The sequence below is a fragment of the Gymnodraco acuticeps genome, unplaced genomic scaffold (assembly GCF_902827175.1).
Source record: "Gymnodraco acuticeps unplaced genomic scaffold, fGymAcu1.1, whole genome shotgun sequence".
Classification (NCBI taxonomy): Eukaryota; Metazoa; Chordata; class Actinopteri; order Perciformes; family Bathydraconidae; genus Gymnodraco; species Gymnodraco acuticeps.
Genome location: NW_022990750.1, coordinates 1 through 13961, shown reverse-complemented (window position 1 = coordinate 13961; position 13961 = coordinate 1). Strand labels below are relative to the sequence as shown.

Below are 13961 nucleotides of genomic sequence, written 5' to 3'. Positions count from 1 at the left end.
CTTAGACCCTCTGTCCTTAGACCCTCTGTCCTTAGACCCTCACATCGTACAAGGAAAGACTTCCGGAGAAAACCCACAGTTTAAAGGGAACATGGGAGAAACCTCAGGGAGAGCAACAGAGGAGGGATCCCTCTCCCAGGACGGACAGACGTGCAATAGATGCCGTGTGTAAATTGAAAAGATAATACATTTACAACATAGGTAGTCCAAATGTTTGGAAATGCATGTGTGTATAATAGGAAGATGAATCCACGAGGATTTCAACAATCTTGTGGGAGCCATCAGGGAAGTAGTATGGTGAGAGTCTGGCAGGATCGCAGCAACAGGATCAGCCTCGACTCAGGATCCCGGCGTATATATGGAAACAAAAAAGAGATTTGGGGGAAGCTGGGTTATTCGGAACATGAGAGTACACAGGTACAAACAGCCAGAAAGACGGAGTAAGGTGCCCCCCCCAACAGTCCAAGCCTATAGCAGCTAAACTAACGTGTCTACATACATGCACTCCCTTAGGATAGGTTGAGGGAAAAGGGTAGCAAGGTAGTTTGATTGTGTTGTTCATGTATTCTGTTCCAGCTGCTGGAGGACAACATCGTCACTTTTGTGAAGAACGAGCTGAAGAAGATCCAGAAGGCTCTGAGTTCAGATTACCCAGAATGCTTAGAGAGCCAGAGGGAGGATGAGGAGGTGTTGGATGGTGATGATGAAGAGCAGAGGAGGAGCAGCAGAGAGGCATTTCTGAACATCTCTCTGCACTTCCTGAGGAGCATGAAGCAGGAGGAGCTGGCTGACCGTCTGCAGAGCAGTAAGAGGGTTTCTATAGAGATTTAACAAGCTGGATAAATGTTGACTAAAGTCTCAAGAGATGGAACAAAGTATATTCAGATCTTCATTCTTTAAGGATTCCTTTGACTTATTGATCTGCTTTGTTGTGTGTTCATTCAGGAAGTCGTTCTGGAGTGTGTCAGCGTAAACTGAAGTCTAACCTGAAGAAGAGGTTCCAGTGTGTGTTTGAGGGCATTGCTAAAGCAGGAAACCCAACCCTTCTGAATCAGATCTACACAGAGCTCTACATCACAGAGGGGGGGTCTGCAGAGGTCAATGCTGAACATGAGGTCAGACAGATTGAATCAGCATCCAGGAAAGCAGACAGACCAGAAACAACCATCAGACAAGAAGACCTCTTTAAAGCCTCACCTGGAAGAGATGCACCAATCAGAGCAGTGCTGACAAAGGGAGTGGCTGGCATTGGGAAAACAGTCTTAACACAGAAGTTCACTCTGGACTGGGCTGAAGGCAAAGCCAACCAGGACATCCTGTTCACATTTCCATTCACCTTCAGAGAACTGAATGTGGTGAGAGAGAACAAGTACAGCTTGGTGGAACTTGTTCATCACTTCTTCTCTGAAACCAGAGACGCAGGAATCTGCAGGTTCGATCAGTTCCCGGTCGTGTTCATCTTTGACGGTCTGGATGAGTGTCGACTTCCTCTGGACTTCCTCAACACTGAGATCCTGACTGATGTCACAGAATCCACCTCAGTGAATGTGCTGCTGACAAACCTCATCAGGGGGAAGCTGCTTCCCTCTGCTCGCCTCTGGATAACCACACGACCTGCAGCAGCCAATCAGATCCCTCCTGAGTGTGTGGACATGGTGACAGAGGTCCGAGGGTTCAATGACCCACAGAAGGAGGAGTACTTCAGGAAGAGATTCAGAGATCAGGAGCAGGCCGGCACCATCATCTCCCACATCAAGAGCTCACGAAGCCTCCACATCATGTGCCACATCCCAGTCTTCTGCTGGATCTCTGCTACAGTTCTGGAGGAGGTGTTGAAAACCAGAGAGGGAGGAGAGCTGCCCAAGACCCTGACTGAGATGTACATCCACTTCCTGGTGGTTCAGTCCAAAGTGAAGAACATCAAGTATGATGGAGGAGCTGAGACAGATCCACACTGGAGTCCAGAGAGCAGGAAGATGATGGAGTCTCTGGGGAAACTGGCTTTTGAGCAGCTGCAGAAAGGCAACCTGATCTTCTATGAGTCCGACCTGACAGACTGTGGCATCGATATCAGAGCAGCCTCAGTGTACTCAGGAGTGTTCACACAGGTCTTTAGAGAGGAGAGAGGACTGTACCAGGACAAGGTGTTCTGCTTCGTCCATCTGAGCGTTCAGGAGTTTCTGGCTGCTCTTCATGTCCATCTGACCTTCATCACCTCTGGAGTCAACCTGCTGTCAGAAGAACCAACAACCTCCAGGCTGCCTAAAGCCTTCAGAGACAAACCTAAACTCTCACATCTCTACCAGAGTGCTGTGGACCAGGCCTTACAGAGTCCAAACGGGCACCTGGACTTGTTCCTCCGGTTCCTCCTGGGTCTTTCACTGCAGACCAATCAGAAACTCCTACGAGGCCTGCTGACAGAAACAGGAATTGGTTCGGAGACCAACAAGAAATCAGTCCGGTACATCAAGAAGAAGTTTAATGAGGCTCCCTCTCCAGAGAGAAGCATCAACCTGTTCCACTGTCTGAATGAACTGAATGATCGTTCTCTAGTGGAGCAGATCCAACAGTCCCTGAGTTCAGGAAGTCTCTCCACAGATAATCTGTCTCCTGCTCAGTGGTCAGCTCTGGTCTTCATCTTACTGTCATCAGGAGAAGATCTGGACGTGTTTGACCTGAAGAAATACTGTGCTTCAGAGGAGGCTCTTCTGAGGCTGCTGCCAGTGGTCAAAGCCTCCAGGAAGACTCTGTAAGTACAGGAACGTTCATATCATGATCTGTTTTCTTCAAATTTGTATTTTTGTTGGTCGAACTTATTGTAAGTCGCTTTGGATAAAAGCGTCAGCTAAATGCAATGTAATGCAATGTAATTTACATGTTCTGCTCATCAATTTTAACATATTGCTTGGTCCTCCTTTATCAGACTGAGTGGCTGTAAGCTGTCAGAGAGAAGCTGTGAAGCTCTGTCCTCAGTCCTCAGCTCCCAGTCCTCTAGTCTGAGAGATCTGGACCTGAGTAACAACGACCTGCAGGATTCAGGAGTGAAGCTGCTGTCTGCTGGACTGGAGAGTCCACACTGTACTCTGGAGACTCTCAGGTCAGGATTCTTCTCTACCCAAATATATTTAACTAGTTATGTTTTGTCACCTTTTAGATCCTGAGATTGACATATTTTAGACTAATATTGTTCTGCCTTTGATGAAAAGACTTAACTTTCACATTTAAGTTTTCACCTTTAAGTTTTGCCACATTTTCTAAAATGTGACTTTAAATCCAAGAACTGTGCAAAAATGATTGTGGTTAGTTAGAAAAATCGGATCAGACAAGTATCTTATAATGGCGATGGACCTTGGATTATTCTGTTCTGTCCCATATTTATAGCTTTGTGACGATAAATGCAGATTTGTTCTTGCTGATTGTTTTCCTTTATCAGACTGAGTGGCTGTAAGCTGTCAGAGAGAAGCTGTGAAGCTCTGTCCTCAGTCCTCAGCTCCCAGTCCTCTAGTCTGAGAGAGCTGGACCTGAGTAACAACGACCTGCAGGATTCAGGAGTGAAGCTGCTGTCTACTGGACTGGAGAGTCCACACTGTACTCTGGAGACTCTCAGGTCAGGATTGATCAACATATTAAGTTACGTATTGAATAAATATGTATATGTTGGGCTGATGTAGCCCATGGGGGAAGTAGGCAAGTACAATAATTAATTACATTTTTATTATAGCGCTTTTCCAGGTGCTCAAAGCGCTTTACAATTACACGTTACTAGGGATGGGTATCGTTAGGATTTTATCGACACCGATACTGCTTATCGATACCGGTATTTTTCGATACTCTTATCGATACTTTTCAATAATTTGGCGCTCAAAATTATAGACATGATGTGAAGATTAAACAACAGTCATTTTATTGTAATTTATTTGTATTTATTGTTTAATGTAACTTTTTGTATGTCATACCAAGCAGGTATGAGTGTGTCTCTGGAAGGGGGCGGTAATTAGGGCAGTTCATAAATCCATGTAAACATGACCATTATTCAGTTAAAACGAGACGCTGCGTGCGCACCTTCTAAACCGGAAGCTCCGGTCAGCTAACCATCAAAATCCGTTTCTTGTGTTTATTATTCATAATTGTAATGATGGATTATCAGTAATCATTTTAAAGTTACACAGAGATATTGGATTAACCGTTTTTATGCCCTTGAACAGAACTTTTGCTCACAAAACAGCAAAGGTAAGACATAATTGTCATCATGGCTACGTAAAGTGAAGTTGTTTTCTTGCTCTTTCCTTTTCCTAATATAATTTTATTTAGCTTTTCATCTGTTTTGCCCAAGAAAACACTTTATCTCAACATCTTATTCACTTTACATTTTTACAATTGTATTATAAAATTTGCTTTAAATCCAACTAATCAAAATGATCTCGATCAGTAGAAATAATGGTGTTTAGGGGGTTACGTAATAAATACGACAGCCCAAAGGTCACACTTTGTTTCTCCTATATGTGGTTTTCTGACCATTATGTTTGATTTTTAAATACATTATAAGGAAAGGATAAATGCAGAGTTTTATGTATATTTCATTGTCCCTTCAGACTGAGTGTCTGTAAGCTGTCAGAGAGAAGCTGTGCAGCTCTGTCCTCAGTCCTCAGCTCCCAGTCCTCTAGTCTGAGAGATCTGGACCTGAGTAACAACGACCTGCAGGATTCAGGAGTGAAGCTGCTGTCTGCTGGACTGGAGAGTCCACACTGTACTCTGGAGACTCTCAGGTCAGGATTCATCAACAAGGCTACTTAGATTGGGATTTACACAATTTGATACACATACTGCACAATATTGTATTTTCTTATCTGCTATCCAACCTGTCAAGTTAATGTTGTTGCCAATTCATTCCATGAACATATGTTATTTTTTTTGTTCACCATTGTGGGATCTTTAAATATCAAAGAAATCTAAAAGCTACTAGTAATATTGTCAGATTGTTGAAAGAGATTAGTGGGTATTTGGTTGTGACTAGGAAAGTAGTTATCATGTTAATGTTACCCCACTTCTGAACTAACCCTCCAGTGCTCACAGTAACCTCAGATTATGTGATGTATGTTGTTTTGTTTGTGTTCAGGCTGTCAGGCTGTCTGGTCTCAGAGGAAGGCTGTGTTTCTCTGGCTTCAGCTTTGAGATCCAACCCCTCCCATCTGAGAGAGCTGGACCTGAGATACAATCATCCAGGAGACTCCGGAGAGAAGCTGCTGTCTGCTGGACTGGAGGATCCTCTCTGGAGACTGGACACTCTCAGGTATTATAATAATTCATTACATTTATTAGAGCACTTTTACGAATGCTCAAAGCGCTTTACATTACATATTACACATATCAGACATGTAACCGTGAATACTGTGGAAAATACTCACAGGAGCAAATTAGGATGAAGTGTCTTGCCCAAGGACACAACGGCCTGTCAACTGCAGTGTTGGTCGAGGCGGGTTTCAAACTGGTGATCTGAGGATCACTGCGCCACAGCCGCCCTAATGATTAAAAACGTATATATGTATTTATGTAAATTATAGTTTTCAAAATAGTCACAAAGACCCAAACTTGATCAAATGGGACAAGACAATACAACTGAAGGGTACTGAGGACACAGGCAGCAGATCTGTGTTTGCAGAAAGACACGACAACAAGGAAGAAATCTTTATCATTTTAGATTCTGACCTCGATTTCAATGCTCATTTTAATTTTGTGACCAAATGTTACAATATATTCAGGGGAGCTACTTGGCCAGCAGGATGCTCAACATCTTGATGTTGTGGTTGAATGGTTGCTTAACCTCTTCTACACCGCACCCCCGACACCGGGGGGAAAACGTCATCTGCAGGAAACAGCATCTGAGGGCTTCTTAATATTCAATAAACTATGAATGTTGTATATCCATGTAACGGGAAGAAACTCAGCTAACTGATCTTTTTTTTTTTTAAACCACAAAGCTAGTGCTGTGCCTATGAATTAGCCACGAGCGAAAAATGCTAACGGGGTGTTGCACAGAAACTCACTCATAACACCCTTATTACTTATCGTAGCTGCACGTCCAACCCATCGATTTGTATCGTGAGATGACACAGAATCGATCGGTACAGACATCATCACTCCATGATAAGAACTCGCAAAGCTATTAACAAGAACAGACATCAAAACATGTGACGCTAGGTAGCTAAAAACACTAACATGGCCTACCTTGTGTCGTAGTCCGGTCAAAAGTTGTCTTCAATGGCATTACAACAATAAAAACGATGCTGAAGTTAATCCATAGGTTAATCCAATGTGTCTGTGTCCCTTTGAATGATTTCTGATAATCCATAAGCAATAAACCTGCTTTTCCGTTTCCAGATGTCAGAGCTAGAGATAGGTTGACTCTGGTGCAAACCTGGATGCGCAAAGCCCCTGCTTTTTTTTTACCATGTGTGCGTATGGGGAAATTCCCCTTCGATTCTATTGGCACTAACGGTCAGAAAGAGATGTCAATCACCAAAATCGACCAATGGGTTCCAGAGAAATGGTAAAAACGGCCATTTCCACCCAAATGACCCCAGAGGTGGAGTTTGTTTTGCTAAATCTCTCTAAAAAGGTCAAATGTCACTTGTTTTGCATCAATCTTGATACAGGGTTCTTATTATATGTTGTACTTTGGATTGCTAAAGCTTTTAGTCTACCTTACCCTCATCCAAGGTTAGTTTTCACTATAAGTAAAGAATAATTTTTGGACGGACACAATCATTTACTGTCAGGATTTGAGTTTTGTGTGTTAAGTTTTGGTTTTATTTTGCTGTGTTTGCCTTCCTGTCGTTAGTTTCCCTGGTGTGTCTGATTGTCTCATTGTGTTCACCTGTTGCCCTTGTGTTTCTCCCTCCTTTACCAAGCTGTTTCTTGTCCCGTGATTACCCCTCTCTGTATTTAGTCTTGTCTTTCCCTGTCGGTTCATTGTTTGTTTTTCCTGTCTCCCTTCATGTTGGTCACGATCGTTTTTGGGTATGTTATCTTCCTCGTGTTACCTGTGTACTATCCTTGCCATGTTTTTTTGCTGATCGTTTTTTTTTAAATAAAGCTCACTTTTTGTTTATAGACCTTTTACCTTTTTGTAGTCTGCTTTTGGGTCCTACCTTTTCCACGTGATCGTAACAATTTACAGTTTTTTACCATGTTCAATCTGAATTGTCTTTCAAATAAAAAACATCTATATTGAATCTGACTTTTCTACATCCAGCTCACAGGTTTATCATTACTTTGAGAAAAAGATTATTAATTTAACCCTTTTAGAAGATATGGTCATTTGTTCTGGGAAAGTCATTTTCGACCATGAGACCCGAAAAACAGGCTCAGGGTTTAACAGGTTAAAAGATCAAGGTCCATCCTACAACATAAACCTACAGCAGAGATCATCCCACTCCTGTTGGACGTGATCTACACTCACTCCTGTATCTGAATTGGTTCTGAAGTACTTCTCCTATTTTATTAAGCGCTAAATGGGTGTTAAAAACAATGATGAACTATCAGATGTGAATTCTGTGAATGAGAGATGTCACACCCCCCCCCCCCCCCCCCCCCCCCTCTTTCAGGATGGAGCCTGCTGGAGTCCGATGGCTGAGACCCGGTCTGAGGAAGTGTGAGTGTGGTTTAATTTGATTCATGAAAACAAAGCAGCCACCATCTTCAAATGTAACCTTCATCATCAAAGTGTCAATAAATGAACAGCTGATAGATGAATAACTGCTGCTGTTCCTCTCCTCAGATTCCTCTGAACTCTCACTCGACACAAACACAGCTCACAGGAACCTCAAACTGTCTGAGGACAACAGGAAGGTGACACGTGTGGAGGAGAAGCAGCCATATCCTGATCATCCAGAGAGGTTTGATTACTATCCTCAGCTGATGTGCAGAGAAGCTCTGACTGGTCGCTGTTACTGGGAGGTCGAGAGGAGAGGAGAAGTTCATATATCGGTGACTTACAGAGGAATCAGCAGGAAAGGAAAGAGTAAAGACTGTTTGTTTGGAGGGAATGATCAGTCCTGGAGTCTGATCTGCTCTGATGGTCGTTACTCTGTCTGTCACAATAAGGCAGTAACGCACACCTCCTCCTCCTCCTCATCCTCCTCCTCCTCCTCCTCCTCCTCCTCTTCCTCCTCCTCTGGTAGAGTAGCAGTATATCTGGATCATCCTGATGGCTCTCTCTCCTTCTACAGAGTCTCCTCTGACTCACTGACCCACCTCCACACCTTCAGAACCACATTCACTGAACCTCTCTATGCTGGGTTTGGGTTCTGGTTCAGCTCTGGTTCCTCAGTGTCTCTGGTTCCTCTGTAGGAGGAAGAGTCTCCTCCTGTTCCAGAAACTTCCTCCCTGCTGCCCAGAGAGTTCAGTCTGTACAGGATCACAGCTGATGTTAGTTAGGACCACCCTGGTGAGTTCACTGTAATAGAGGAGGAGGCTGAGGGAAGAGTTTAGGATGTTGGGAGGAAGTGAAACCAAAGTACAAACATAAAAAAATGTCAAACAGTAAACTGGGCTGGACAATATCCCAGCTGAATTCAATCAAAATAAGAGATGACTTTAACCAAGCCAACCAATTACAATACATCACCAAATGGTTCCATAAATAATAAAGGATCATTTATTGTAATCCTTCATTACAGGGTTGCACAACATGAAGGTGTAGTCCATTAATGCTACACAAGAAAACAAGGACAACACTAAATAAAAACAGTGATGCACTCCTGTGGTGCAATTCCTGCATTCGGGGGAATTTAAGACAAAAACAAGGTTGAACGAGATCGCGGATACAAGCGGTCGAGATGGGTTTTCTCCGCAGGGTGGCTGGTGTCTCCCTTAGGGATAAGGTGAGAAGCATCAGGGAGGGACTCGGAGTTGAGCCGCTCCTCCTTCGCGTCGAAAGGAGCCAGTTGAGGTTCGGGCACCTAGTTAGGATGCCACCTGGGCGCCTCCCTAGGGAGGTGTTCCAGGCACGTCCAGCTGGGAAGAGACCAAGGGGTAGACCTAGGACCAGGTGGAGGGATTATATCTCTTCGCTGGCCTGGGAGCGCCTTGGGATCCCCCAGTCAGAGCTGGTTGATGAGGGGAAAGGAACGTGTGGGGCTCTCTGCTGGAACGAGACCCCCGAGACCCGACCACGGATAAGCGGGAGAAGATGGATGGATGGATGGAACAAGGTTGAAAAATTCTCAACCACAAGAAGAAACGGATGAATCTGATTTTGTGTTTAATTTGGGGGGTTTATGCACGGTTAATTATGGTGAATGATATTTTATATATTTCATTTTAAACAGTCCTTATACATGTATGATGTTGCAGATTTCCTGAGCAAATTCTGACCACTCATTTTGTAAATGTAATAAATGCTTTTAAAATAACATAGTGCATATAAGTGTAAAACTCTTTGTTGATAATCATTCAACAATATATATTATTACCGTATACTACAGTTTATCATTGTTTCATTGTTTAACCTGTTAAGCCCGAGAGACCCCGGTACCGGGGCCCTCCCGCAACATCTTGCAGTCTGAGGGCATGTTCATTTAATAAACTATGAATGTTTTATATCCATGTAACGGGAAGAAACTCATCTAACTGATCATTTATTTGTATTTTTTTTTTTTAAACCACAATGCTAACGCTTAGCCTCTGAATTAGCAACGAGCTAAAAATGCTAACAGATTTACTGCACCGAAACTCACTCATAAAACCTTATTACTTATCTATTCTGCCCATCCAACCCATCGGTCTGATCGTGAGATGACACAGAATTGATGGGTACAGACATTATCACTCAATGATACGAACTCGCTCCTTTATAAACAAAAACAGACATCAAAACATGTGGTGCTAGGTAGGTAAAAACGCTAACATGGCTTACCTGTGTCGTAGTCTGGTAAAAAGTGGTCTTCAATGGCATTAAAACGATAAAAACGCTGCTGAAGTTAATCGATAGGTTAATCCAATGTGCCTGTGTCCCTTTGAAATGATTTCTGATAATCCATGAGCAATAAACCTGCTTTTCGGTTTCCAGATGTCAGAGCTAGAGATAGCTTCACTCTGGAGCAAAACTGCAAGCACAAAGCCCCCACCTTTTTGTTTTACCATGTCTGTGTGTGGGGAAACCCCCCTTCGATTCTATTGGCTCTAACGGTCAGAAAGAGATTCCATTCGTCAAAATCGACAAAGGGGAGCCAGAGATATGGAAAATCCACCCCAATGACCCCAAAAGTATTTTCTTTTTTGCTAAATCTCTCTAAAAAGGTCAAATGTCACTTGTTTTGCATCAATCTTGATACAGGGTACTTATTATATGTTGTACTTTGGATTCCTAAAGCTTTTAGTCTTACCAAGGGTAGTTTTCACTATAAGTAAAAAATAATTTTTGGACGGACACTATAATTTACAGTTTTTTACTATGTTCAATCTGAATTTTCTTTAAAATAAGAAACATCTATATTGATTCTGACTCTTCTACATCCAACTCACAGGTTTATCATTACTTTGAGAAAACAGATTATTAATTTAAACCTTTTAGAAGATATGGTCATTTGTTCTGGGAAAGTCATTTTCGAGCCTGAGACCTGAAAAACAGGCTCAGGGCTCGACAGGTTAAACACAAATGCAGCAAAAAACATTACGATCAATTGAAATGGTGTCTTTGAGGGGAAAATACAATACACGAGACCGCTATGTGTCGGCCTGGGACCAGCCACAGTGAGCCATTCCCCGAAGAACTGTGGCTTTGAAGGGAATGTACTATATAGTGAAACTGTTGTGGGTTTTTCTGTGCTTCTGTGATCTTGTATGTTTTCTTTTAATGCCATCAACCTGCCATTTTCGTAAAATTCTGTCCATCCGTTCTTGAGTTATAAATGTGTGGTGTTTTTGGCGAAAATGTTTTGATTAATGGCGGCCATATTCTTTGACTGATCATAATGATTTCCTATGATAATGTGTATGACCTTCCGCCAATGCTGTATACCAATTTCGGTGTTGATGGACTCAAAATTGAAATGTAGGTAAATATTTCACATTATGCTAATTTGCAAAACATCTTCTTTCTTGAGGCTTTTTTGTATCGGAAGTGGTAGCTGGTCGAAATAATAATGATCTGCTAATTAATTGGTTAATTATGGTGGATAGGATTGTATTTCATTTTTCATCTGAACAAACTCTAACCCCTCATTTTGTAAATGTAACAAATGCATTTAAAATAACATAGGGCACGTATAGAAGTGTAAAAGTCTTTGTTGATAATCAATCAACAATATATATTATTTCCGTTAACTACAGTTTATCATTATTTCATTGTTTAAACACAAATTCAGCAAAAAATAAATAAACATGCGGTCGATTGAAATGTTGTCTTTGAGTGGAAAATACAATACAGTGAGACTGCTATGTGTGGGCCTGGGACCAGCCACAGTGAAAAATGAAAATGTCTCAATATTTCCAACTTCCGGGTGGGCGGGGCAAATCAAAGCATATTTGAAATATGTTCGCAATCATAAGAGCAATGTGTATACAGCATTTCGTGAATATCCAACATACTATACATACACATACATTGAGTAGTGTGGAGTAATTTATGTGACAAGTTAAATGTGTTTAACTTGTCACATAAAAATCATCAAAAATGAAACATTCTACGTTAGCTTACAACCTTCCCGAATGATCAACCATTCCTTTTTTTGTTGCAATTTAGCATCAAATTGGATATGCGCTTAACTTCTCCTGAATTTGAATTTTTCCGATCATTTCCGAGTTAGTAAAAGTGTGCTTAAAATAAATGAAAAATGCAAATTGTTCAAAATGACCGACTTCTGGGGGGGGCGGGGCTACTGGAAGCCAATAAATACTATATGCGACTACCACAAAATAGGGGGCGCTACTGAGCTATTTTACATTCTCAAAAAGGTCCTGGGCTGTGACATGTGTCTCAAGTTCTGCGTTAGTAGCTCATCGCAATAAAAAAAAAAGTTAGAAACCACGCCCACATTCGTCAGTCATTGCAACACTTTAATTCTCAATGTATACTCACCCCCAGAGTATGTGTATCAATTTTCGTAAAATTCTGTCCATCCGTTCTTTAGTTATAAATGTGTGGTGTTTTTGGCCAAGACGTTTTGATTAATGGCGGCCATATTTTTCGACTGATCATGCTCATATCCTCTGATAATGTGTATGACCCTCCGCCGATGCTGGATAACAATTTTGGTGTTGATGGACTCAAAATGGGAATGTAGGTAAATATTTTAATGTTTTCGCATTATGCTAATTTGCAAAACATCTAAGTAGGCAGACCTTACGGGTTCTTGAGGGTTTTTTGTATCGGAACTGGTAGCTGGTCGAAATAATAATGATCTGCAGGAAAACACTTGGTGCTAGGACCCTAATTAGCCACTAACTACTAGGGAATATACTACATCGTGTGACTGTCATGTGTAGGACTGGGAACAGCCACAATGAGCCGTTCCCCCTAAGCACTGTGGCTCTGAGGGGAATGTACTATCTAGAGTTCATCATACCTTCAGAAAGTATATAGACAATGAAAAAGCTATGACTCATGAATAAACTAGCCCAGCATGTCATGATCTTACTTTTTGTGTTTAGTATTTACAGTTTTATTTTTGAAATACATTTCCTCTTGTGTATTCTGGAATTCATGGCATTCAGCGCAGATGTTACCTTGAGAAGAGAGGACAAAATGGCTGCTTCATTGGAGAGGCCAGAAGCCTTTTTGATGGAGATCTATCAGCTAGGGGAGAGACAGCTCCTTAGGCTGCCACAGGTGGAATTAGAAGAAAGGTGTAGGGTTGGTAAACGCGGTGTCTCTCATTGGCCAACCTGCCGCTCCTAAAGTGTCCGACTCTTTCGTCTTGGGTAAAGTAAACCCTACTCCTCAGGCTGTTGGTATTCCTGTTTGAAGCTAAACATGAGGACTTTGAAGGACATGTAGCGTTTGCATGGACTACTTTAAAGCAGCGGTGTATCTCTGTAGTTGGCTTTAAACCAGGGGTCCCCAAACTTTTTCCTGTGAGGGCCACATAACTTTTCCCTTCTCTGATGGGGGCCGGGTCAGTTTGTAACAGAAAAAGTGTGACGATCGCATGGGTGTCTAAACGTAAACATTTATTGTTTTCTAGAAAGCCACACATAACCAAATATTAATAACCCTTTCCGGGATCTTCACAGAAAAAAAAGTCAGAAAATAAATAATAACACTATTAATGAAATAAATAACACTATTTATGAAATAAATAATAACCAAATAACCCTCTCTGGTGCCCCTTTCACACCAGCGCTTTTTCAGCTCCGGCTCGGAGCTGGAGCCTGAAAAGCGCCGGTTTTTCCTGTTCACACCGCAGCGGCGCCGGCTCTTAGCTCCGGAATCGGGTTCACTTCCAGCTCCAAAGATTGTCGGTCTAGAGGCAAGAGCTTCGGAGCTAAGAGGTGGCGTCGCTTACGTCTCTCTTACGTCGAGGCGTGCAGGAAACTAAACCCTCCTCCCCTGAACATGGGTCGACTGTCATGCCTGCCTACAAGCAGTAGTGCTTATAAACACACTTTATAAAGTCAGGCCACACTAACCAGGCTTCGTGTGATTCTGTTAATTTGTACCTTACTTTGACCATCCGTTCACTGTTATTGATCATTGTGGAGAGAGGCAGACGTGTTGTTTTGTATTATAGCAGCTATCGGATGGAATCAATACATGGGCTGCACAGGTTGTCGTGTCCGACTATCACAAGTAGAATCATAATAAAAATACGCCGGTAAAATGTGCCTGTAGAAAACGGTTTATGCCACAATAGGATAGCAATAGCAAGTAGTCAGTTTAGCTTCGGTTGCTATGCTAACATCACCCATGTTATACCAGAGAAACTTTCATAACAGCGTTGTGAAGCCAAACCAGCGTCAAT

The 13961-nt window shown here is 42.2% G+C and overlaps 1 protein-coding gene across 2 annotated transcripts in view; it reads left to right on the top strand.

The window, feature by feature from the left end:
- LOC117556735 (NACHT, LRR and PYD domains-containing protein 4E-like) overlaps positions 1-8927 on the top strand; it is a 38434-nt gene extending 29507 nt beyond the window's left edge. The window contains exons 6-13 of one of the 2 annotated variants that reach the window (XM_034232228.1): positions 577-805; positions 946-2749; positions 2924-3097; positions 3434-3607; positions 4593-4766; positions 5117-5290; positions 7605-7651; positions 7778-8927. In XM_034232228.1, coding sequence (XP_034088119.1) covers positions 577-805; positions 946-2749; positions 2924-3097; positions 3434-3607; positions 4593-4766; positions 5117-5290; positions 7605-7651; positions 7778-8349 — 3348 coding nt within the window. In that variant the 3' untranslated portion in view covers positions 8350-8927. The remainder of the gene's footprint in view (positions 1-576; positions 806-945; positions 2750-2923; positions 3098-3433; positions 3608-4592; positions 4767-5116; positions 5291-7604; positions 7652-7777) is intronic. The other variant, XM_034232230.1, reaches the window with a different exon arrangement.
- The last annotated feature ends 5034 nt before the right edge of the window (positions 8928-13961 follow it).